Source organism: Alosa sapidissima, chromosome 3 (genome assembly GCF_018492685.1).
Source record: "Alosa sapidissima isolate fAloSap1 chromosome 3, fAloSap1.pri, whole genome shotgun sequence".
Taxonomy (NCBI): Eukaryota; Metazoa; Chordata; class Actinopteri; order Clupeiformes; family Clupeidae; genus Alosa; species Alosa sapidissima.
Window position 1 is genome coordinate 5,859,829 of NC_055959.1, and position 24,195 is coordinate 5,884,023.

Here is a 24,195-nt window from a genome sequence, read left to right on the forward strand (position 1 = left end):
AGGCAAAGGGAGCAAACACACACGCAGGCAGGCAGAGGGCGCTATGGAGCACACAATCAACAGCACTGAACAGCAGCAGCGTAGGCCAAGGCTTCGTTTCCTCTCTTCCCTCAGCAGAGGCACGTACGTGCGTTCACTTCTACACCCCGACGCGACCTGCTTCAGCCTCTCCAGTCAACTGAGTAGCCGGAGCACAGGCCAGGGGAGTGGTGAGCACTGTATGCTAGTTCCAGGGGCACAGGGTGCTTTTTAATCGCCATTATGTGTGTGTGTGTGTGTGGTGTGTGTGTGTGTGTGTGTGGGGGGGGGGGGGTTACACGGCCAGCTTCCGGTGGCACAGGAGGCCACGTGACCAGTGTGACACTCCAGTTGGAACAGATGGGAGGAAGACTGCATGTATGGGAGTCCATATGTGACAGGGCGAGGCACAAAGACACCACATCCAAGGCAGTCTTTTCATTAAAACCCAATAGATTAAGTGCTGTTTTAAAAGGCTAATCTATTTTGGTTTAGCGCTCTGCGTATTGTGAGCATGTTAAATCGCCTGAGTGACTAGAGGGATTTGATTAGGGTGGAAATCTTGTCAACACCCTTGTGAGGGATCCTTGCAAACGAAGCTGGTTTGAACGTGTCAAAACAGCCCTAGAGTGTGTACCAGAGGGGTATGTAAGCTGTACTCCTCATTGTCGGTTAAAGCACAATTTAAGTGTCATAGAACTTTATTTATGCATCAGTGGTTTCAAGGACGCGTAAAATTGGTTCTGAATATGTGATTGAACCTTAACTAACCATTTCCTCTTGAAGAGCCTGATGACCCGAAGAAATAACCGATGAACTCTAGCTTAATGGATTTTTTAATATCACTGAATAAGCCGATTTGAATGTTGTCAGGTCATTCACATATCAGTGGTGTGTCCATATACTGTATGTACTCTTATGCATGAAGTTTGGTGAAGGTTCGTTGAGTTCACCTAGAACATTCCCCCATCCTCCCCGTGCTGGACTGGTGCCTAAATCGGAGTCTTATATTGACATTTAAGCTACTTCCACTATGGCTGGCCGATATGAAAGAAAAATAACTTCTCATCTCGTTATTCTGAGTAATACTGGAATGGGGGGGGGACTTTCAGAAACATTTCAGAAAAGCTGTACAAAAACATTGCCACGCAACTATAAACAGTTGCATCATCTTATGATGTAGAGGAATGATTTTGATATATATACACACAATACGATATGGCACAGCCCTTCTTTCCACATTTAAAAAAGCGAACTGTGTGAACATGCTTGCGTACAGACTGGAGGGCCTGCAGCAGAGGCATAGCTGGAGGCGAGGGCTGCAAGTGAGCTGCCCTAATCTGGAGGTTCTTATCCTGCAGCCCATCTGTGATCTGCTGCCACGTTACACTCTCACTAGCTCACATCACACAGTACCCAGTATAAGCTGGGGGGGGGGTGCACTATGCAACCAGGGTCAACCTGCTGTTCACGGCAGCCTAGCTAACGCCGGGACTCACGCCACCCATGGTCACGTCGATATGCTATATGCGAAAACACAGGCGTGTTGTGTTCATATGAGCTCGTGTTTACTTGAGTGTTTTCACTTGATCTAGAGCGGGACCTTATAACAAACAGCTGCAGATTTAGGCATTTTTATGTCAGAAGGGGTTTACTTCAGCATTAACTTAAGCCGGAGTGCTTTTTCTCTATGAAGCTCCCCCTAGCGTCTGTATGTGTCAATACGTGTGCGAGCCCTCGCTCGGTCTGAAGCTCTTTTCTTGTGTCTTCCGTCAAGGGTTTTCGCTGCTTCTTCGCCGGCTCTGCCATTATACACACGTTTGCAACAATCGCTAGCCGGGTTTCGTTAGCCTGCCTCTGTGCTGGGGATGCAGGATGTAAACTGATCCTGCTTCTCGCAATGTCTGAGACTTTGTGAAACTGAAGGTCGCGGGTAGGATACACCGAATTTGCAAGCGGGATATTCTTCCTACAGGCAGTAGGGGGGGCGGGCGAGAGAGTCTTCATTCGCCCTGTAATGAGTCATTTAACCATATACCGACTTACGAAGACGATTAATTAACTCGAAAACAATGTCTGGTATCCCTTTAACCGTCTCTGGCAAATACAATAAAAAAATTAAAAAAACATCCCTAAGAAATCCCCTTGCCATGTGGCAAGTAAAGTTAGAGTAAAGAGTCTGAAATGGACTCAGCAAACATGTAATCCCAATGGTGTGGCCTTTGATAAATTGGGATTAAAGATTAGGACCTATGAGTAGCATATTTGTCCAATCCAGTAATTAAATGTCTGGCCTCAACGCTCTGTGCTGTGTTAATAGGTGCTAATGGGATTAACAAACAAACGAAAAGTGTTTCCCATCAGACTAACAAAAAAGGAATTCTTAGACATTCTTACACAATAAGGAGACTGACTTCATGGAGAACACATTAAACCCTTGATTCCCATAACAGTTGTTTACAGCACTCTGTGAATGGGCCATCTGAGGCTGACCGAAAGAGGAGTGATGGAAGACGACAAAGCACACTGCAGACTGCAGGCTGCACGCTTGTACACAAGCCCGAGTCTACCGCTCCTTTTAACACCTATCCAGCGATACACGCACTGAATGCTGTTGTGGATTGCACACCCACAGTTTCCTCTCTGTGGTGCTAGACTTTGAGAGTACATTTCACGTTCCTGAATAGAATCTCCTCTGAAATACTGCCCGATACCCGGCGCCACCTGTTCACATTGTTGGATGCTGAAGTTCAACGACACGGGCCACGGTTGGAGCAGACAAGCTGGCATTGTGTGCAGAGGGGTTGGGGTGAATATGGGAAGGGTAGGCGTGAGTTGGTATCAGCTGTGCATTACAGGTCGGTGGGTGTGAGGCGGGGGACAGGTGCTGGTAGGGAGGTGGGGGCAGTCAGGGAGAGTCCAGAGAGATTAAGAAAAACAAAATGGCACCCAGCTGTCACTCACCCGGGGCTGCCGTCACACCAGAACGTGCCGAGCGGCTACTTGGCATGATGATCGAAAGGAATGCTATCTGAGGGGGGGTGGCCAGATATGGGGGAGGGGAGAAAGGAGGAGGAGAATACATCCATTTGTGAGCAGAGACAGACAGAGAAGCAAACAAACACAAAGCACATCCCTGTCCAGTGCTCCGACAGGACCAGATGAGAGTAAGTTAAAGCGGTCGCTAATGCACTCATGGAATATAACGAGGGAGACAAGAGACAGTCGACATGACCATGTCAACACTATCAGGACAAAAACAATAAATAAAGTGAGAAGCAGCATAGAGACTTAACAGAACAGTTACAATTAAAAGCATCAATAACAGCACAATAGCTTCTCAGTGAGCATGGAATTAGATTGCACCACGCAAAATGAGCTGATTTGATCACTGAGAAGCGTATGGTTCAGTCATGAGGCCATTAGGAAATACTTTCTGTATTCAGCGTGACTGTCGAGTCTACCAGCCTACCTTCTGAACGCTCATGTGACTACCCTGCCGACCTATTTCAACCTTAATCCTGCTTTACATTCATGACCTACAACAGAGACAGGCTGGAACCGAAAGATATCTTAACAGCATTGATGGCTCTTAACACTGAGCATAGAAACAGGAAGAGGATGTACATGTGAGCACTTCCTCTCTGTGAGCACCCCTCCCCATCCTCTCCTCTCAGAATGCCTGGGTGAGTGTAACATGCCAGTGAACGGCTCAGGCTGTTGGCAGTGCCAGCCCAACGGTGCCCTGCCGGCCGGCAAGTCAGCTAGACAAGCTCAGACAGCCTGGCAATAGCTGCCTGGAAGCGTGAGGCACCCTTAGGAATGAAATGAAGCTAACTAATTTCCACCCTCCCTCCCACGTGCTAGACTGAAGTGCGATAGACATAGAAATACAGACACACAGCCCAAATCCAGCTATACATATTAGGCTGTTCTGTTCCTATCCCGTTATACGGAGAACGCAGGTGTGGTGCAGTAGGCGATGGCGGCAGTTTGGGTACACTGTCCTTACCTGTGAAGTGGACATGCGCGAGGTGTCCTGTCGACCCGTCAGGTCTGAGGATGAGATATTGACGGGAGCGCCGCGGTGAAGCCTCATGCTCACCTTCCTCTCCCGTTCCATGCCTGAGAGAGAGAGAGAGAGAGAGAGAGAGAGAGAGAGAGAGAGAGAGAGAGAGAGAGAGAGAGAGAGAGAGAGAGGAGAGAGAGAGAGAGAGAGAGAGAGAGAGAGAGAGAGAGAGAGAGAGAGAGAGAGAGAGAGAGAGAGAGAGAGTCACTTTCACAAACCTACCAAATGCCTTCAGCTTTCACTGTAGTGTGGATGGTCATGCGATCAGACTCTTGGGCTCTGTGGCAAACAAACCCTTAATCGTGGCAGTGGCATAGAGATTTACAAATGAATGACCAGATGAACAGAACTATTAAATCAGGGAGAAACACCAAAATATGCTAAATATGAAACATGTTGGGAAAACAAAGAAAAACAAAAACCAATGTAACCGAGTAAATCACTATTTGGAAATGTTTAAAAGTGTAAAAGGGCATGTTTGACATGGAAAAAGAAAAAAGAAAAAGAGAATTACGGGGAAAGAAAATCTATGTAATGACCAGTATGCACGGAAAATTGGACTAATCAATGGTAATTAGCAAGAAAAATCAAAGAATTACTAACACTTATACGTCCCAAGGAATTATTTTGCTTTTTTACAAAGCGTAATAAAAAACACTGCCTCTCGTTTGAGCGGTCACACATCTGGTTGAGTGACGCACGCTGGCCGATGCCTGACAGCAGTAGCGGTGCTGCGGCAGGTTTATGAGCGAGTGCGAAACGCGAGGGCTTTCATCACGTCCTGCCTGACTCGCACAAGGCCGCCACTCGGTGATCTTGCCAGCCTGTAATCTCTCCAGCTCGTACCTCACAAGCGCCCGCGTGCCAGCCAACTCTCGGCCATTGGGGCGCCACAGGAAGTGGGCATTTACGTCAGCGGGGCAGAGTGGAGGTCTATGCGAGCGAGCGAGCCCAGCTGCCAGCGCTAGCCTGTCCCAGGGCACAGTCTGCCATCTGAGGGCCCACCTGGACACGCACCGCCTGCACCGGACCCAATGTGCAACCAACTACACACGGCCGGAGGAAGTCATAGGCACAGGCATGCCCCATTGCAGATTTTACTGAAAACGCACTCCCCTTACTTTATAACAAGGCAGTCTGTGCTATTTAAAAAAAAAGCTAATTTTTATTTCCATCCTTTCCACCTTTTTTATTTTATTTGGAACCATCACAAACAATGCCCCATTACCAAAATAATTTTTAGTTTTTTAACCGACGCAATTTAACACCCTAGTGCCCTAATTAATCAATAAAAGTTCCATTGATTAGTGAATAAAGGTTGCTTTATATGTTATTACATAAATCATGGCTGAATCGTGAATTGCTGCAAAACCTCCACTGACATCAGCATTCATTAGCAACATCTATCTGACGACATAGAAAGGGCTCAGGCTGACAGACGCTAGGTCACGCCTGACCTTCGACCCCTTTTATCATCTCATGATAAAAAAGGATGAGGCTGAAAAAGATAAAAGCGCCTAGACGCACAGAAGGAACACCTGACCTCCATCTGATGAGACAGAGTCCGCATAGGAGGAAGCAGAGGAGAAAAAAAGAGCAGAAAAAAGGAGGAAGCAGAAGAGGCCAGACAGACGGGAAAGGGAGGACGAGGACCAAGACGATGGTTGATGACGACGAGAACTGAATCACGCATCGCTTCCGCTAGAGCAAATACAGAAGTGGTGGAAAATTGGGCAACGTAGCAGTAGCAGCAGCAGCTGTGTGACGCGCAGCATTGCACTCATTCCACCAACACAGACCGCAAGCCTTGTCAGTGCACGCCTGTTAGCACTACAATTCTTCCCGCTGGGCAGGCATCCACAGACAGGAAGGCTGCCTACACAACGAATGTTTCTCATATTTTCAGTGTTCTCTTCAGTGTTATCACAGTTCTGGAGTTTTAGGAGTGGTGTAAGGTGACGAGTGCCTAGGTCAGCCATGACAAAAGGCCCAGGAACTAAAAGCCTCAACAAAGTCAAGCCAATTGGGCACTGAACAAAGCTTTCCTATTCTTTTTTGGCCAGCTAAGCAGTTCTCTCTTTTTTTCAGTTTTTGAAAGGAGATGAGCAATCACATCACCAGCTCCACTGCAGACCAGGCTCAGTGTCGTAAGGGGAAGGGCTACGTGTTTCAGGCAACATTTTAGTCAGAAAACAGGATGTTTGCCGGAGGTTGCCAGAACTCTGGGTGTTTGTCAGGTTGTTTGCCTGAGGTGTACTGAAAGGGTGTGTGCGCACGTGTGTGTGTGTGTCTCTGAGAATGTTGAGTGTGGGAGAAGGTGTTTGTGTATTGTGGGTTTAAAGAAGTCTGTTATAGTCAAATGTACCCAAAACTGATGAGTCAGTGAACTATACTGAAACAAACAGAATTGTGTGTGTATGTGTGTGTGTGAGAGAGTGTGATTTTAGGCAGCTCACCTGTGTGTGAGGTGGGCGTGAGTGGCGTGGGGGGTGGCACATCTTGCGTGGCGCGGGGTCGGCCTGAGGCCGATGGCATTCCGCGTGCTGCCGGGTTCCTACCGTGCCTCAGCCGGTCCTCACGGTCCCTCCTCTCACGTTCTGCGTCCTCCGCTGCACGGTTCGCTCCCTAACACACACACACACAGTGTTAAGCACAAATCTATGATAATACTGTATACAATGCTGCTGTACAGCAATTAAGCATGAACTCACAAATCACATTCGGATAAGAAGGGGAAACCTGCTCAATGTGCTACAATGGACAATAGCACAAGCACCCATTTAGCAAAGAAACACAAACCACCATAAAAAAAACACCCGTCAGCACACACTTATGGGGCACAAGTGTTTGGAATTATTTACAAATTCACATTCACGTCATCTCAGGATCAGACACAAACCAGTCCACTTAAAGGTATACTATGCAGGTTTAGGTATTTTTGGCGAGTTTAGAGCTCCCTGTAGAGTCGCGATGCATTTATATGTTACTCTGCTATTGTAAATAGCAAACTTCTCGTGACTTATCCCCCCCCCTGTACACAATGCAAATGCTTTTGTTGTGAAAGTTTTTGCCTGTTAATCTTTCACCATCTCCAAAGAGCTATATCTAATCGGTAGGGACTCGCTACGTCTATGCTGTATAGCTATGCTAGGTGAACGATTCGCCTATTATAAATTCGTTTACCATCAAATTGGCTTCATAAAGGTGAAAATCTTGCATAGTGTGCCTTTAAGGAGATCTACACTTTGTTAATTGTGTAACGGAAAATTCAGATAGCTGGAGGAGTCTTTGCTTCAAGTATTACATCATGTTTCTAAGGCCAACCCAGATCAACAGGCCAGAGACCCAAATATTAGTACACACACACACACACACACACACACACACACACACACACACTTTGCAGAATACTCACAAATTTGAGCATGTTCCAGTCGAACACGTAGTCGTAGGAGAAGCCCTGTCTGTGGAAGAGGTTTCTGAACAGCTGTCTCAGGTACGAGTAATCGGGCTTGTCGTCGAAGCGCAACGAGCGGCAAAAGTTGAGGTACGTGGCAAACTCCGCTGCAGAGAGAAGGACCGACAAGGAGATCAGTTAAAGCACTGGACATTTTCACCAAAGTGAATGCCTGCCTGACGAAGATCCAAGGGGATCGAAACTTTGCTTTTAAATTAATAAAGTTTATATTTTGGAGCAGTTGCAGTGTGCAGACCACACTTTTTCTACTGTCTGATACTATTGTCTGGCACCTGCAGAAAACTTTACTTTGGATGTGCGCACCCACTCTTCGAAACACCTTCACCAAAGGACACCACTTTCACAAAGGACGACAAGGCTGCTTTCAAGTGCTTACATGTCAACCCGCCATTAGGATTTTTTTTTTTTTTGTCGCCAAGTTACCATTAGGTCAATGTTGTTTTCTGTGCAACCGGAAATGCCTTAGGAACACAGTTGAAAGGGTCCATCCAGATTTCTCCAGAAATGTAAAATGCAATGTGATGTATACTAATGTAATGTAAAATTCTTTCTTAATGTCAACCTGACTCTGAGCCATGGGTACAATTCCATGTGACATGCAAACCATCTTCTGACCCTTGGCTTGTTCCCTTAAGTCTGATCCCAGGTTCAGTCACCCGGTCCCTGCTGCTGTGGTTTCACATAGTGACGCTTGAGAGCCTGATCCACCATATGCTTGCCCGAATCTTTCGATGATGCAAGCGCCAGCTGTTTACCACACACACACTAACCTGGCTTGGAAAGGACACGCGTACTTTGGGCTCAATCTGTGAGCTTGTACTTAGACTGCCTGTGTTCATAGTAAGCATTCAATCCCCCCGTCAACAGTGGCTAATCCATGACCACTAAAATGGTCATCTGGGCTATGGGCCAACAGTAGAGAACTCTGAAATGTTCAGTTCTCGTCCCCAAAATGTTCTAATCAACAGCACCCCATACCATGAACAGAGGTCACTTTTGAACACATGAAGGAAAAGGCTTTCCCTCACCGCATAGAGCAGACTGAATCAGCAGATACAGATGTATATATACACGTATGTGTTTGCTGCTTACAGGGGTATCCTTTGCACAGGACTTCGATGGGCGTGGACATCTTTTTCTCGCTGATGCGCTCGTACTTCTGCCTCTTGGTGGCAGCCTTGAGGCCCTGCCAGGGCAGTGAGCCCAGGTTAAAGTACATGAGCACGTAGCCCAGAGACTCCAGGTCATCACGTCGGGACTGCTCTATAGGAGCATGGAGAGAGAGGGACAGGAGTCAGAAAGACACAGGCAGACACACACACACACACACACACACACAGGAGGAGCCTAGGCTCAAATACATCAACATGTGTGGAACAGAAACAGAAATAGAAATAGAAAAGCATAGAAATAAAAATGGTGAAGAGCATGCATGTGATTGCACTTTGTACACGCACCATCCACCTTTATTTGCAGGGAGTGTACACAGAAACTGGCACGGGATGTATTAAGGAGGAAAACGATGTGACTCTTTTGAAGTGTTTAATTTGGATCAAGTGTATGGTTGCATCTGCACAAAAGGTTGGTTGGATACGTTTTGGGATGGTTATATAATGTCAATAACATAGCTAATGTCTAACTAAACAAATTTGACGGACAACTTCATCCTGTACATTGAAGAAATAACCAGGAGTCCATTTGTGTGTGTGTGGGGTGTCAGGTATGTGTGTGTATGCCAACTAACCAATGCGGAGGTGGGTGTTGGAAGCTTAGCAGGTGGTGCCAGTGAGGATCTTATTCTTGCGGTAAGGGATGTGCTGGGTTTGTGTGTGTGTGAGTGTGTGTGTGTTTACCGATGCCCAGGTGGGTGTTAATAGAGGCGTAGCGGGCGGTGCCAGTGAGGTTCTTGTTCTCGCGGTAGGGGATGTGCTGGTGGGTGCGGGCGTCGCGGTACTTCTTGGCCAGGCCGAAGTCGATGATGTAGACCAGGTTGCCCTTCTTGCCCAGACCCATGAGGAAGTTGTCTGGCTTCACGTCTCTGTGGATGAAGTTCTTGGAGTGGATGTACTCGATGCGGCTGATCTGTGAGGCGGGGGAACGGACAAAATGTAAACAGTTAAAGAAAGACACAGAAAAATAAAATGTAGACTGAAGGAAAGAAAAAAAAATAATGTGGAAGATAAAGAGCTAGACAGGCAGACAGACACACACAGACAGACAGGCAACGCAAGACAGACGAAGAACAGACAGGCAGGCAGGCAGATCGATCGATTGTAAACAGGTGACTGTGGGGGTGGGGCGACGACGAGAGACCGGTTTATCCAGGCAGGATGTGGTATTGATGGCACAGCAGGTGAGTAGGCTCCATGCAAAGTAAACACGGCCATGCAAATACAGGAGGACCAGGATGTGAGACTGAACAAAAGAGCTTTTGACTGCCAACTGCCCCAAGGCACTTTTACAGCGATGGACAATAAATAATAAAAAAAAGCCAATCTACTAGGCGATGACATACATGTATCTATGCAAATGTGTGCTATAGTGAAGTCATGGATGCATTTCTGCCCTTATATAGCTCATGAGCAGGGCATGTGTAAGGTGAACGCTGTACTCTTTCAATGTGCACTACTCACAACAAGTCAGGGATATTCGGCTTTCGGGTGAAATTTCAGGATGAACCTAAAATCCACTTTAACCTTTACAGGTGAACTCAATGTGACCTTCTCTAAACTTTTCAATGCGTTAAGTCCAACAGTTCAATGTTTCAGTACTTTCTGTACTGAAACATTAAATTACACCCGAAAGCCAGATATCCCTAACTTTTTGAATGGTGTAATTATGTTCATTTTACTATGCAGGTCTACAGCATCTAAAACGGTGATGAAATATTTGGCAAATGTGCTTCTCAATTATTAATAAAAGATCATATGCTTATTTTGCATTTATTTTTGGTTTGTCTTTTTATATGCTTGATTTGCTTTTTAATTATTTTTTTTATCAAGAAGGTGAACATTATGGGAGAAAAAAACAGCAGCAGCTACAACCCACACCATGCTCGAATCAACTAGGGATATCAAAATACTACCTACTAGCGCACATTTAGGATGGCCATTTACAACAAAAGCTCTGAAGGGTAATGGTATTACACTAGGGAGAGGGGTCAGGGATGCCATAGGTCAGAGGTCATGAATGGGTGTGCCCTTTCATGTAGCCTTACCATCTGGTCAGCTAGCAGCAGCACGGTCTTCAGGCTGAATTTACGGGAGCAGAAGTTGAAGAGATCCTCCAGGCTCGGCCCAAGGAGCTCCATGACCATCACATTGTAGTCGCCCTCGGCCCCGCACCACTTTATGGTGGGGATGCCCACTGCAGGGACAGAGAGGAAAGGGGGAGAGAGAGTTGAGCAAAACATGATGGTGCATGTACAACCTGGGAAACCAACACAAAATGGCCTATCTGCATCCTTCATTTACAACGATGCATACCACATGTTGTTTACACAAAAGACACGACAAAACACAAGGTGGCAAATGATGGCTACCAAGAACACAGTGTAATGGTGTCTGGGCAAAATAAAATAAAAATAAAAAGTATCACAAAGAACCCCTCCTTCGCAGAGTAAGAACACCATTTTAAAATCAAGACCTCATATGTTCTCCAGAGAGACTGGCAAATTGTTCTCATGGACCCTCTCCCACACAGCAGCGAGTGATTAACGAGCGCAGACATTTATCTAATTACTTATTTAATGGCTTCCCATCGCCAGTGACATAGGAGACTTATAGTATCCGCTGCAATGGTTTACCACATTGTGCCAAGAGTCGTTCCCAGCAGGAATTTGGGGGCTCGCCTTTGGTATGTGGCAGGGTTGGTGCGGAGTGTGTCTGGCATCTCAGAGCAGACCACCGCAGCAGACAGCACCCACTCTTATAATGGAAACAGCAATGTCATGGGTCTCTTATAAACTGTGAAGATCAGCTGCCAATATTGAAAGACATTCTTCACACCAAACAGAGCCATACCAATGCTTGCTGGTGGTTTTGGTTGATTGCGACTGCAACAGCTCCCATTTTGGCACTTAATAAGGTAAGAAAATGAAGGTCGACAGCTCCCATTTTGGCATTCAATAAGGTAAGAAAATGAATGTTGTGTCAGGGGCCTGTTAAGATCTGAAATGTAGCTGCCCATACTGTAATACATGCTGCAAAAACAAAGCAATGATGATGGCTACTGGTTCACTGGAGAGGCTGATCGCAACTGCAACAGTGCCAATATATTGGCTGACAGCGTGGTGTTACTAGATCAACTGTCCATATTGAGATGGGGCCATAGCAAAATGCAGCTGATTTCACAGGAGAGGTTGCTTATGAACGGGTCTGAAGGTGACCTGGGCCTGTCGTGTGTTGTACACCCACCCTCCCATCCCATCCCCCAGTCAAGGGATGGCTGAAGGACCCACCAAATAGGAGAAAGGGGAAGAATTATGGCTGAGGAGGGGGGCTCCCATAAAGCATCCCACTCAGTTTTACACACTCACACAAGCACACACACACACCTCCCCCAAGCTTCCTCTTTCCCAATGAGAGCAAGATGTGAGAGGCAGGCTGCTAATCATGTCTGAGGTACGACCTTCATCACTGAGCTGAAAGGAGACACACACACACACACACACACACACAGCAATACAGCCGGGCCCATCCATTTGAATTTGGGGACAGGGTCTCTCCATCACGTTCCATCAGCTGTTCAGCTCTGGAGTAAGAGCATTATTGGTCAATGTGCACATTTTTTGGAGCCTAAAGTTCAAGTCTTTATTCCAGCATATTTGCAAGACTTGAGGTCGGCTGACAAATACTAAGAAAGTACACACTCTATATACTATTCAGACTAATATATATATATATATATATATAACATAAGACTAAGTCTGAACATACTATATAAGATATCTTATCAGCTAAATGAAAACAAGATTGTGAGATGTGTGTTCAGGCCTCAGCACTTTCCACCGTTGCATAATGACACAGGTTACAGCATGTATGATTGTGTCTCATCCAGAACTTGCGCATTCAGATAAATCCAAACCACAGGGCTGCCACCACCATGTGAATGTGCTTCGAGGCACACGCAACCACGTGAGGCAGAGTTCTAAATGAAGCACACAGTAGTGTAATTCATCAGAGAACTGCAGAACTGTGACATTCCAGCAGGCTATAGCATTACCAGAGCCCTAACATAGAAGGCAGTCAAAGAGGCCTAAATGGGGGTTCGGAAATAACAACCTCTGGAGCACCCAACACCAAAGAGAACACACATTGGCCAGTCCATTTGTGCTTGTGAAGCGACATCGCTAGGTCTTCATTGTGTGTATAGTCTCTCAGCTGCATGCCGTGTGTGTGTGTCTCCCAGAGGTAATGCGAGTAGGCTATGTGATTGTGAAACCTGAGAGGTCTTGAGCTCTCTCTCCACACACACACACATCTGAAATCCATCTCCTGTAGTGCACGTCAGTTTATGGATCGTCCAGAACTGGGGAGTGGGGGTTGGGAAGAGCAGCAGCTGATAAGCCCGTCCCATCTCCATCCATCCATCCATCCTTCCCTTCAACCCCTAGCCCCTTTCCCCACATTTTCCCCCCTCCATCTCTCTCTTCCCTGGTCCCTCGTTTGTCCTGCAGTCTAACGCTGGCCAGTGCTGGCTGAGGCTCCTGCATTTCTCAGCTCAGCACTTTGCAGCAGCAGCAGCCCCGTCTTCCAGGTCAGCTATTTCGGAGCGCTTGTCAGACGGGTAAATATATCTCACAGTCTGGGTCAGCTTCCATGCTTCAGCAAGCCTCTCGGCTCAGTTAGCTGCCCAAGACTGGAGTAGAGAGAGTAGAGAGAGAGTAGAGAGAGAGAGAGAGAGAGAGATAGAGAGAGAGAGAGAGATAGAGAGAGAGAGATAGAGAGAGAGAGAGATAGATAGAGACTACTGTGCTGTTCTGCATCAATTAAACAAAACACTATGTCCTGTGTGTGTATGTACATGCTGGCAGAGTAGATTACATTAATCGTGTTCATGTACTCAATATGAATTATGGCCCCATTCAAATTCATCATCTTCCCCTTCCACACACACACCAAGGTAAAGGTCCTTCATGTATATGAATATTCATCCTGGAAGGAACAAGCTTAGGAGCAGAGGAGAGCCAAGAGGAGTGGTGGTGGTGGAGACCCAGTCAGTAGGAATGCAGTGTAGAAGCTCTACCCCTCCCCCCTTCCTCTCTCTCTCTCTCGCTCTCTGTCTCTCCCTCCCCCCATTGCTCACGCTCAGCGTGCACCATCTGGCAGGGCTGGCATGAGTTGTGGTGAGGGCGCAGGGCTGCACGGCAGGGGCGGGGAGCTGCCGGGGACGACCAGCAGCGACGCAACGCAACGCAGCATACACGCCGCCGGAACGTTCCAACGCACCGTGCCAAGAGAGACAGCAGGACCAGTCGACCAGAGAGCACACAAGACATTGGTACTGGGGAGGGGGAGGGGTGTTTGATGATGCAATCCCTTGGGGTGGGATAAGAGCTGTGATCTCTTCTCCTACAACCACACCCAAACATGCCCTGCTGGACTCAAGCCAAGGTACTGAAGAGAATAGGGAGCCTACACACACACGGCAAGCCTGTTGTAGTTATTTCTCCTCAGGCTCCTTCAGCAGCCAGTTCCTGGTTAGTCATCTTAACAATAATAGAGAGGACCGAATTAGGTGCAGGACTCCCTACAGTGTGTGTGTGTGGAGGAGGAGAAAGGGGTGGGGGGTCTAATTCACAGCACCGATGGAGGTAACCCTCTCCCACATGCGCTCGTCTTCACACTCTCCCAGCCTCTCTCCGTCTCTGGAGGGCTGCATGTTGACGCACACGGGATGCTGGTCACCACTCTCCAGCCTCCCACTCACAGACGAGTAGGGGACGCCAACGGACGCAGAGCCACAACAGCCCAGCTGTTGCACCAATATCACCATGACCGATCTGTTCGATTGGAAAACATCACCTCACAGTGATGCTCCAATCAACATCATGACCATGTCTGTCCATTTGAAAATGTCACGACATTCCTGCTGGTACAGAAAGTGAAGCCAGATAGTTTACAGCTCTGTTGGACTGTATGTGCATGAAGGCCCTTTTGGCAAAGCCGCAGCTGAGAGGCTGTGGTTACCAGCACGCCTAACCCGTGACTGTCCTCTCCTCCCCAGCTCTGGTCAGTCTCAGCTGGACTGCGCCACAGGGAGAGAGAGAAGGACAAAAAGGGAGGGAGAGAGACTTGAGGCCATAAATGGGATCAATAACTCAGACGTTCCTACAGCGCACTGATACAGTCTCCAACAGGAGCAGGAGGAGGAGGAGGCCTTTTACCCATGTGTCCTTAAACGGCAGCATGGAAGCCATCAATTAGACACATGTAGAGTACTGGCTGTTAGGCGCTTGAGTATGAGGGTTTTTGAGGGTGTGTGTGTGTGTGTGTGTGTGTGTGTGTGTGTGTGTGTGCGTGCGCATGTGTTAAAGAAAATCAAATGCTTAGGGTGACTGAGGACTGACATTCGGATAAGATAGAGAAAGACTATGACAAAAACTGACATCAGACAGAGAAAAAAACACCACCAGACAAAATGACACAGAAAGTCTCAAAGCTAGAATCAGGGAGAGGCGACTGAGACTGGGTGAGATCAGGCTGTGGTGGAGTCCAACTGCAGTGGCTGCTCCACCATAGACCCAAATGCTTCACCCATCTCTCAGAGCCCTGCACTGGCACAACTGTTGGAAAAAAGAGGTCAATGAGTGCAGCCAACTGCAAATAGGCCTCCCTTACACACACACACACACAAACACACACACAGAAAGACACTCACACAGACACACACACACACAGAAAGACACACTCACACACACAGGGCTGCATCCTGGCATCAACCACAAACCTCTACAGCTTCGGCCACTGCTGCTACTAAAGGCCAAGAGGTTGGCTGGCAGCTGCTGCTCTCGTACTTCCCCCAAAGCCATTGTGTGTGGGCAGAGGAGGAAAATGACAGAGGCCAGGGAAGAGGAAGTGGCATAGGGAAGGTGTGCAGAGACAAAAAAAGAAGGCTGTGTGTGGGGGGGGGGGTGAGGATGACACTAACCTCCACCCTGCATCATCTTGTAGATCTTGCTCTCGATGTGGAGCTGGGGGTGCTTCGTCTTCACGCATTCCAACTTGATGGCAACCTCCTCCCCCACCGAAATGTCCGTACCTGGAGGACAGAGAAAGACGGGAGACAAAAGGTCAAAACCACTGCACAGCTGTTTGCGTGGGGAGGCGGAGGAGAGGCGAGGACGCGACACAGCGAGTAGGAGCGCAGACGCCGTCAGCCGGATTGGATTAGGAGTGCGACGCGAGGGGGAACGAGTGGCGGCGACGGAACAGTACCTTCCCTCTGCTGATATGATTCAGCAGAACACCTCTTGCATGCTACTCTAGTCCGATTACATTAAACCCACATGACTAGAGACGCTCTAACATCTCCAAATGAGATTTAGCATTATGACTCACCCCGCTACTATCAAATGCATTTCTACCCCCACACACACAGGCGTCCTTACACACACACAAACTTGGCAACTATGATTAAGGCTGTAAGAGATCTGCAGCTGAATCACAGACATGAAAACACACACACAATCATATGGCGAGTGGGAAATATGTGTCATAGCTGTGGTGCTTCAATAGCCTCATCTCTTCCTGTGTCCTAGTCCCTTCCACGTATAGCAGGAAGAGTGGGGGACGGCAGGCAGGGATATTCAGGTTTAATCTCCCACAGAACACGCACCACACAAAACACCCACTCACGGCTTACAGCTGCACTATAAAATGCACTGCTAATCAATGCAATCATAACATACCACAGTGAGGCAAGGCCTGCGTGTGCGTGCGTGTGTGTGTGTGCGTGTGTGTGTACCTGACGGGAGTGAATGACGTCAAACAGAAGATGGAGCAGTTAAAAAGAAGAGCGACCATGATCCACGCCCCCATCCTCCAACATCCCCCAAAAGCAGGCAACTGTTCTTGCTGCAGTCACAGTTGGAGCCAACAAGGGCGGTCTCTTCAGCCACCCCAAACTCACCACTCACTCACTCCAACCCCACCAACACACCGATTCCACGTCTGCCTCGTCTCTACACACAAAAGCACAGCATTAAGACATCCTATTCTTATTGGCAATGCTAACAAACACTCCCCATAATATTATGCAACCTGAGGAAAGCAAAGTCACACTGGTCAATGTATGGTTTGACAGATGTACCACAGATGACCAGCACAAGTCACATCAGTGTTTCCTCTAGGATTTTTTTTAAGCAGTGGGGGCAGGCCTGACCGAACCACCGTCCCCCCCCCCCCCCCACCGTCCCACGGAACTGACAACAACTGACACTTCGCTGCAACACAAACAATTATATGTATTCACCTCTATTCACACACAATGAGGCATTATTTTCAGTTGTGATTGAGCTGTATATTTGGAGAATCTACAACAGGTCTGCAAAATTAATTTTGAAAGGCAACTGCGACTATTGTACGTCTGCCCCATTTCTGATACCGTGGGGGAAGAAAATTAAACCGTGGGGGGCCGCCACTACCAAATCAACATAGAGGAAACACTGCACATGGTCAAATACATCAGCCAACAGTTAATACAGCTTCATCAGAGAAATCTATTCTACAATAAGGTTAAATCGTCAATGGATTTTTGCAGTCTGTCTATTTCTGTAGCTATATACACCATCTTTGGTGCTAAAAAAAATAACACAAAATGCACAACGGCCATCAGTTGGGCTTTATGGCTTTCCCCTCCTCTCGGGGGTGTTGAGGCACCCTCTCAACACGTCCCTACACGAGCACAGTACTTGTTGTGGTGTCAAGCCAAGGCCTATGGAGAGGAGTGGTGCAAAATTAGGCAGCCATACAGCACATTACATAAGCTTCCCTCAGCTGTGAGTCACATTGGAGTACTTGTTGAGCTTTCGCAGCCCCTCACAGAAAGCTGATCTCATCAGTGGCCTGCACCAAGCCCCTGCTAGATAGAGACAGAGGCCCACCACCATCAAAGACCTCAATGGGGACAGAGCCCCAAATCCTCAAAAACGTTAAAAAAAACCATAAGGCTGATAAGCGTAGGCAAAGCATTGACAGGGAGAGCGTAAACACTCACGGTGCAAGTCCACACACAGCAGTGGATTCCACAAAGCTCACAGATATTTTCTACACAAGATAAATCCTCATCGTGAGCGAAACCAAATCTCTGTGTTCCGCTGAACAGCAGGAAAGGCGATACATATGTCAGTGAGTTTAGTGTGGCCCTAGAGGTCAGCCCAATATGGCCGACTACAAAACTGTTATTCAGTCACCACCCTTGAGGTAATCAAATTTGAAGGCACGGATTAGAGTGTTGCGAGGTCCCTGTGAAAATATATATTTTCCCCACCAAATAAAATGTGGGCTATACATCGGCATAATTCAGATGCAAAATAATGGAAAAAGTGTGAAATAAAAAGAGACACAGAGAAAGTGAATGTTAAAGAACCCTACATTTTCACTCTAGTTTCCCTTTGGGATGAATAAAGTAACCCATCTCTCTTGCCATAATGTCACCGTGAAAAGCATTCAGCCATAAAATGCCACACCTTCGCCTCTAAATTAAAATTGTGTCTATCCAAAACGGTTTTGATAGTAATTAGACCTAATCCTTCTGACTGTCTTCTCATTATAAATAGTAGAACACCACCGTTAAGGTGAGTTACAGGGAGGTGACTTCAAGTATGAGTGCCTTCTTGTTGAACAAGAAACGTCTGATTCCACTTGTCATTGACGAGTCTGACTGGTTCCACACACCAAAACCTGAGTGTAGATTAACAAATACAGTTCAATGGTAAACAAGCAATGACAGACACACACACAAGCAAACACACACACAGTTCAGCAGGTGTGGGATGTAGTAGGAAGCAAGGTCCCTGGCATATCCATGTAACTACGAGAGTAACAACAGAGCTCTAAAAGACCACTGCACCAGGCCTTACGTTACAGAGCAAGTTCAAACAGAAGCAAACCTACAACATGCAGCACCAGAGCAGGCTGTGGTTAAAGATGTTGGCTAACAAATTACTCCATTCTCTATTTATTCCAAGCCTTCAGAAACAAGTCTCCACACTGTGCCATCAAACGCACTCCAGCTTGAATGGCAAATCCATATTATGGAAAATTAATCCAGTGGTAACGACAAGCCACTGTTATTTTTTCCATTTAATCATTCACTCAAGACAGCAGGTGAGAGGTGGTTACATACTGAGGCTGTTGCTGTAAACATCTCCAGCACATCCAAGCAACCAAATCAGGAAGCAAAAACACATGCCAATTTTTCCGAAACAACCTATTGCCATGTGCCGATTAAAAAAAAAAAAGAACACTGAGACACTGATGAAAGCTTAATGGCCGAAATGTTTGCTTGGTACCCCTGTCGCTACTTAAGAAAATATCAAACTTCCTGGAGGAGGGGTTGGGGTGCGAGTGTGCCTTGAGGATTTATCATCCTCCATCCCAGGGCACTAAGCTGCACAGCAAGTCCCCATTTCCATCTAAATTGAACCAGGCCCATTGTGGGGATGGGTGGGGCAGGGGGGCTGAGAGTGGAGAGAGTGGAGCCCCCTTCACACATCACTGGGTAGCCAGTCTGATCTGATTCCTACTATGGTCTTTTTAACCCTTAAATGTTGGAAAATTAACATTCTAAAGAATATCTGGGTTCATTGAATTCAACATTGAATTTTAGAACAATTGTTGCGGAATGGAATCTTTTGTTAGAAATGTTCAAAAACCCACACCACACTGTATAACACAAACCCAACACAAAAACACATTTCAGATTGCATGTCACTTGCGAGATCGCATTTGAGGGTAGAAGCAAGCATGATGCTTCAGATAGCGCAAGTCTAGACCACATCCATCATGCTGGGGAAAGTGTATGCGCTCCAAGCACAAGTACATGTTTTTCGCCCACACATCAACAAAACATAACACTGAGAACAGAACCCCCACCTCGCTTTCCCTGAACTCAACCAATGAGCTGCACTTTCTTATGGGGAAATGTAGTCTCTGCAATGAGCATGAATGATTGTGGCCTTTCATGGTGCATTTTCACAAAATGGCAACACAATGATGAGAGAACAACAAACACTAGAAGTTGCAGGCTTTTCGATCTCTCTCCCTACCAACCAACCCACCCTAAACTCGAAACTCCAAAAGTCACGTGGCTAGACGACCCCTATGAGGAGCAGAACAGGAACATGTTGAGATCAATGCATCGTCACACACAGTCTTTATAATCTTCATGGAATTTGATCTGCCTGAACACATTTGACTGGGGGTGGGAGAGACAGCGGCAGTTCTATGAAACCTCACAAGCTCGCTGGGCATGTTAAAACATGTTTGGAGGCTGACGTACAAAAACCCTCCCTCCCTCTTACACACACAATAGCCTACCCATCAGACAGTATTTAAACCCATCTCATTCAATGTATATATACTGAATATACGTTTGACATACAATGTCTGATGAGTATTGAGTGTGTGTGTGAGAGACTTGTGTTTATTAAGTCAAACGTATTAAGTTGGTGGGAAGACCTAATAAAGAGGTCCTGTGACAGCTAAGAAGACAGTGGTGCATCCCTGAGCCTTTGTTTATGTGATGGGAAGAGTAAGCCTATCCTATACATTTTAAAGCAAACAGGAAGGGGATTTCAATACACACATGAAACGTTCGCCACCATCACGCAACCACTTTGTTCCATCATACGATCCAGCAAATGCATAAACCCTGGAGAAGCAAAGCAGACTCTATAAATCCTCAATAGCAGCAAATAAGAAAAAAATGCCTCGATTCCAGCCAAAACGGTCCAAAAACACAATCATAAAATCTCATGTTCTTGGGACAAAGCCTGCCATGGTGCAATATCCTCGTCAGATCAGAGGCCCTACCCCTCTCTCGTGTTTGCAAGCAGCTGGCCCCCATCTCTCCCTCCTTCCACCTCTACCCACCCACTCCCCCAAGACACAAACACACACACGTCGCCCCCCTTCCCCTCACTGCTCTGGGGCCCTCTCTGGGGAGGCCACAGCCCCGGCCTGTCTGCAGGATAAATTGGTTGCAATCATGATCTCGCCCATGTTCATGGCAGGCTCACGTGTGCACTTTGTATGAATTGAAATGCAAGCCCTACCGGGGGGGGGCATGTGTAGGGAGGGAACACACATATTTTGATATTTCTTATAATCAGTCTGTGTGCACGTGTCAGTTTTTTTTTTGTGGAGGATGAGTCTTTTAAGGTTTAAATGGGAGACTTGATGAAATAACAAACAACAATCAAGGGGCTGAGTGTCTATGCCGCCATTATGCTCTTAAAGATAAGGACTTTACACAAAGCAATAGCTTGATTTTTGCTGTAAAACAACGTCCACAGCAGGGCACTTTCAGTGGAGTAACTACCTGTTAAACAAAGTCAACAAGGAACCGAAACTTCCAAACCATGACCAAACCAGTACATGGGCCACGTGTGAAAGGCAAAAAATAGAAACGCTGCTTTTGCTCACACTATGAAAGGAGAACCAGACACCGCCAAGCTGGGTACAAAACACTGATGTCCCAAAAGCATCTGTACTGGACAGTTCCTGTTTGCTATGCCACTAACACCATATTATGACGAAATCTCCGACGATGAGGACTTACAACACCTAAGCCCACGTGTTAACACCCTCCGTTTTGAGAGCACCGTGTCCTTCTTGCCGAGATGGCCTTCCTCGACACATGCAGGAGACTAACACTGCAGTGTTCCATTTAAGAGGCTTGGTGTGATCCAGCGGGACAGAGCAAGAGAGACGTTAACGTGCGCGTCACAGCTGTGTCCCCGCCCCTTCTCTTATCCCGTCTGGAGTTAGCGAGAGGTTCCCCAGGTGTAATGGCGGCGACTGGGAGTCGCTTTTACATAAGCCCACCCTCTTAAGTGGATGGCCACTGCTACTGCACCGTGCACCTGCTGAATCACCACGGTTGCATAACAGCATTTTTGAGCCGCTCCTAATTTCGCAGGCGAAGCTGAACGGGTGCCAATGAGCCCGCACAAGGAGCCATAAGTCCATGCAAAAGCTGTAACCGTATCCTATGAGCGGGAGCAAGCCCCTCCATATAGGCTTCAGCACTTGGGGCACAATTCTGCATCTAACACAGCAAAGCAGCACCCACAGACTGGTTTGTAACGGTCTCCATGGTGTTGGCTTGTTTGTAATGAAAAGGCCACCTCCTGCTCTGTCTCCTCCCTCCACATAAAAAAGAGGTTGAGCAATCTGGCCATGGCAGAGAAGGCCAGCAGCTAGCTAGCCCTCCTGGCTTGCTTTGCCATGCGCGAGTACATGCATGCTTGCTTGCATGCGTGTATGTTTTATAGTGCTCCTGGAAAGTGTGGAGGGGGGGTGCATAAGACAACAGCAGAAAAACATTGCTTCCTTCAGTATGGACAAATCATAACAACTGAGGGATTGGGCCAGTGGTGAGCTCATCACTTTTGGCTCCTATGACCAGAGGAGGGGGTGTCGACCAAAAAGAGGAGGAGGGGAAAAAACACAAACAAATGAAGTGCATTAGAACATAAAGTGCAGAGAAACCCACGTGCAGAGAGGGCGGGCCATGAACTGTTTTTCGTCTGAAATCGGCAAAGGATTCAGAGTGGATGATCCCAAGTCGACTTCAGGTAGTGGTCACACTGGGCATTGCAGTGCAGATTGAATGCTACCCACAAGACCTGGGTTAAAATCTAATGTTGACTGCCATGCTTGAAAAAGCATAGGCATTGAAGACAGTCATTTATGCAGCAAACATTCTTTTCAGAAAAGTGCATTGAAAGTGGCTGCCTATAACAAAAACCTTTGCCTCTAGGCTGCTTTCAATGGCAATGAATGAAGTAAAATATTACATCACAGCCATTTCCAAGGAACCTTGAGCTGTATAAATCAAAAACAAACATAAAGTTGACAATTAAGAGGCATACACTTATGTAAGGACCCTTTATTTCATATATCCCTCAAAATGTTTGGACAGAACAGAAAATAGGGCTTAAGGAAATCAGGAGATGGGAATTATATCAACACACAAAACTAAGGGGCAATTCCGAGTGCAGTCATCTACCAAGGCCACATGTTAGGCACAGGTCTTGCCATGTTAGCAAAAATGAAAAATAAATTGTGGATTTAGTGTGCATGGGTTTATGGGTCCTTCATTGACCTATGCTACAGCCCTTCACCACGTTCCATGAAAATCCTGCTGACACACTGACAAACCAACCAAACTGAAAATATACCTGCTTGGCAGATGTATAGATGACAAGTCTAAACTTCATACCAAATCTTTACAATCAATAACTCTTCATCAAATCATGAGTACCACTGAATGGCTTGCTGACCTTTAACAAATAACTGATGCATGTGCAAACCTTCTCCCAGTTCTGATTCTCACAACAGCAGAAGATACTCCATAACAGTGGCAGACAGTTTGAACCCATTGAGTTAACCAAGGAAATAATTCTCAACATGTAAATGACATACTTTATAACACTGTGCCTACGCAAAGCATAGGACATGTAACAACATTTCCCAACATGGCTATAGTTGATAGCTTTATGGGGAGGCATGCATATATACCGGCCTCCCCGAGGATATGGTGGGTGCAAATTGTCCGAGATCAAATTATTGACCAAATGAACTCAGCTCTTGATCATCAGTGAGCGCATTGTCGAGTTTTCCACAGTTGGGAGTAAACATGTTCCTGTCATGGTACGATTAAAACTGATTAGAGCACCTACCGAATTGTGTTACTGCCATGTACAATCAAGTCATAGCTGTCCTTCAAAGGAAATGTAACTCATACAATGAAAGCAAATTGTTATTGTTATGTGATTCATTCTGTTAAACAGATTTTTTTAATTGAGCTGTATGAATTACGAGATTGAATTACGAGATCGTACAATGGACCAATTGATGGGCAAGTTTAATTATGAGATTCCCCATATGATCACATATAATCGCAAATGAGTATCAAGGAGTTTCACATACACATGTCAGCTTACAAGACCCAAGGTATAAATTCCGAATCAACAAATCGTTAACGTTGTTTTTGAGGATTTGTGAAACCTGTGTGGACCTTAAGTTAAAACCATATTCTCAACTACATAATGTTTACTAAATAAGAGGCTTGCTCTTTTTAGTGTCATTTGCAAATTCATATTTTGACTCAGGATACGGCGCAACTTACTCGGTTCAAGATACAAAATGAAATCTAACACACTGGCTAATGTTATACACTGAGAGCTAACGTTAGCTACAGGCGAAATGACGGTCGACGTGTGTTAACATTAAGTTCATTGCCTGGTCAACAGCCCTTTACTGATATACCTGGTTAATGTGGCTATGTTTTACGTTATGTTTCATATTGAATGCAACCTAGCGATGGCAGATCGGATTATCAATCGTATCTCGCTACGGCTACTGCTTAGATTTGAAATCTAACGTTATGCACAATCCAT

General features: G+C 46.5%; 1 protein-coding gene across 5 annotated transcripts in view; it reads right to left on the minus strand.

Annotated features, from left to right (window-relative positions):
- Positions 1-24,195, minus strand: part of csnk1da (casein kinase 1, delta a) — a 36,428-nt gene that overhangs the window by 11,111 nt on the left and 1,122 nt on the right. For 2 of the 5 annotated variants that reach the window (XM_042086028.1, XM_042086027.1), the window contains exons 2-8: positions 15,717-15,827; positions 10,783-10,931; positions 9,419-9,647; positions 8,658-8,828; positions 7,503-7,651; positions 6,544-6,712; positions 4,031-4,143 (exon numbers count right to left, since the gene is read on the minus strand). In XM_042086028.1, coding sequence (XP_041941962.1) covers positions 4,031-4,143; positions 6,544-6,712; positions 7,503-7,651; positions 8,658-8,828; positions 9,419-9,647; positions 10,783-10,931; positions 15,717-15,827 — 1,091 coding nt within the window. Of the gene's footprint in view, positions 1-1,990; positions 3,050-4,030; positions 4,144-6,543; positions 6,713-7,502; positions 7,652-8,657; positions 8,829-9,418; positions 9,648-10,782; positions 10,932-15,716; positions 15,828-16,532; positions 16,669-16,697; positions 16,750-24,195 lie in introns of those variants that run through there. The other 3 variants (XM_042086029.1, XM_042086030.1, XM_042086026.1) reach the window with 3 other exon arrangements.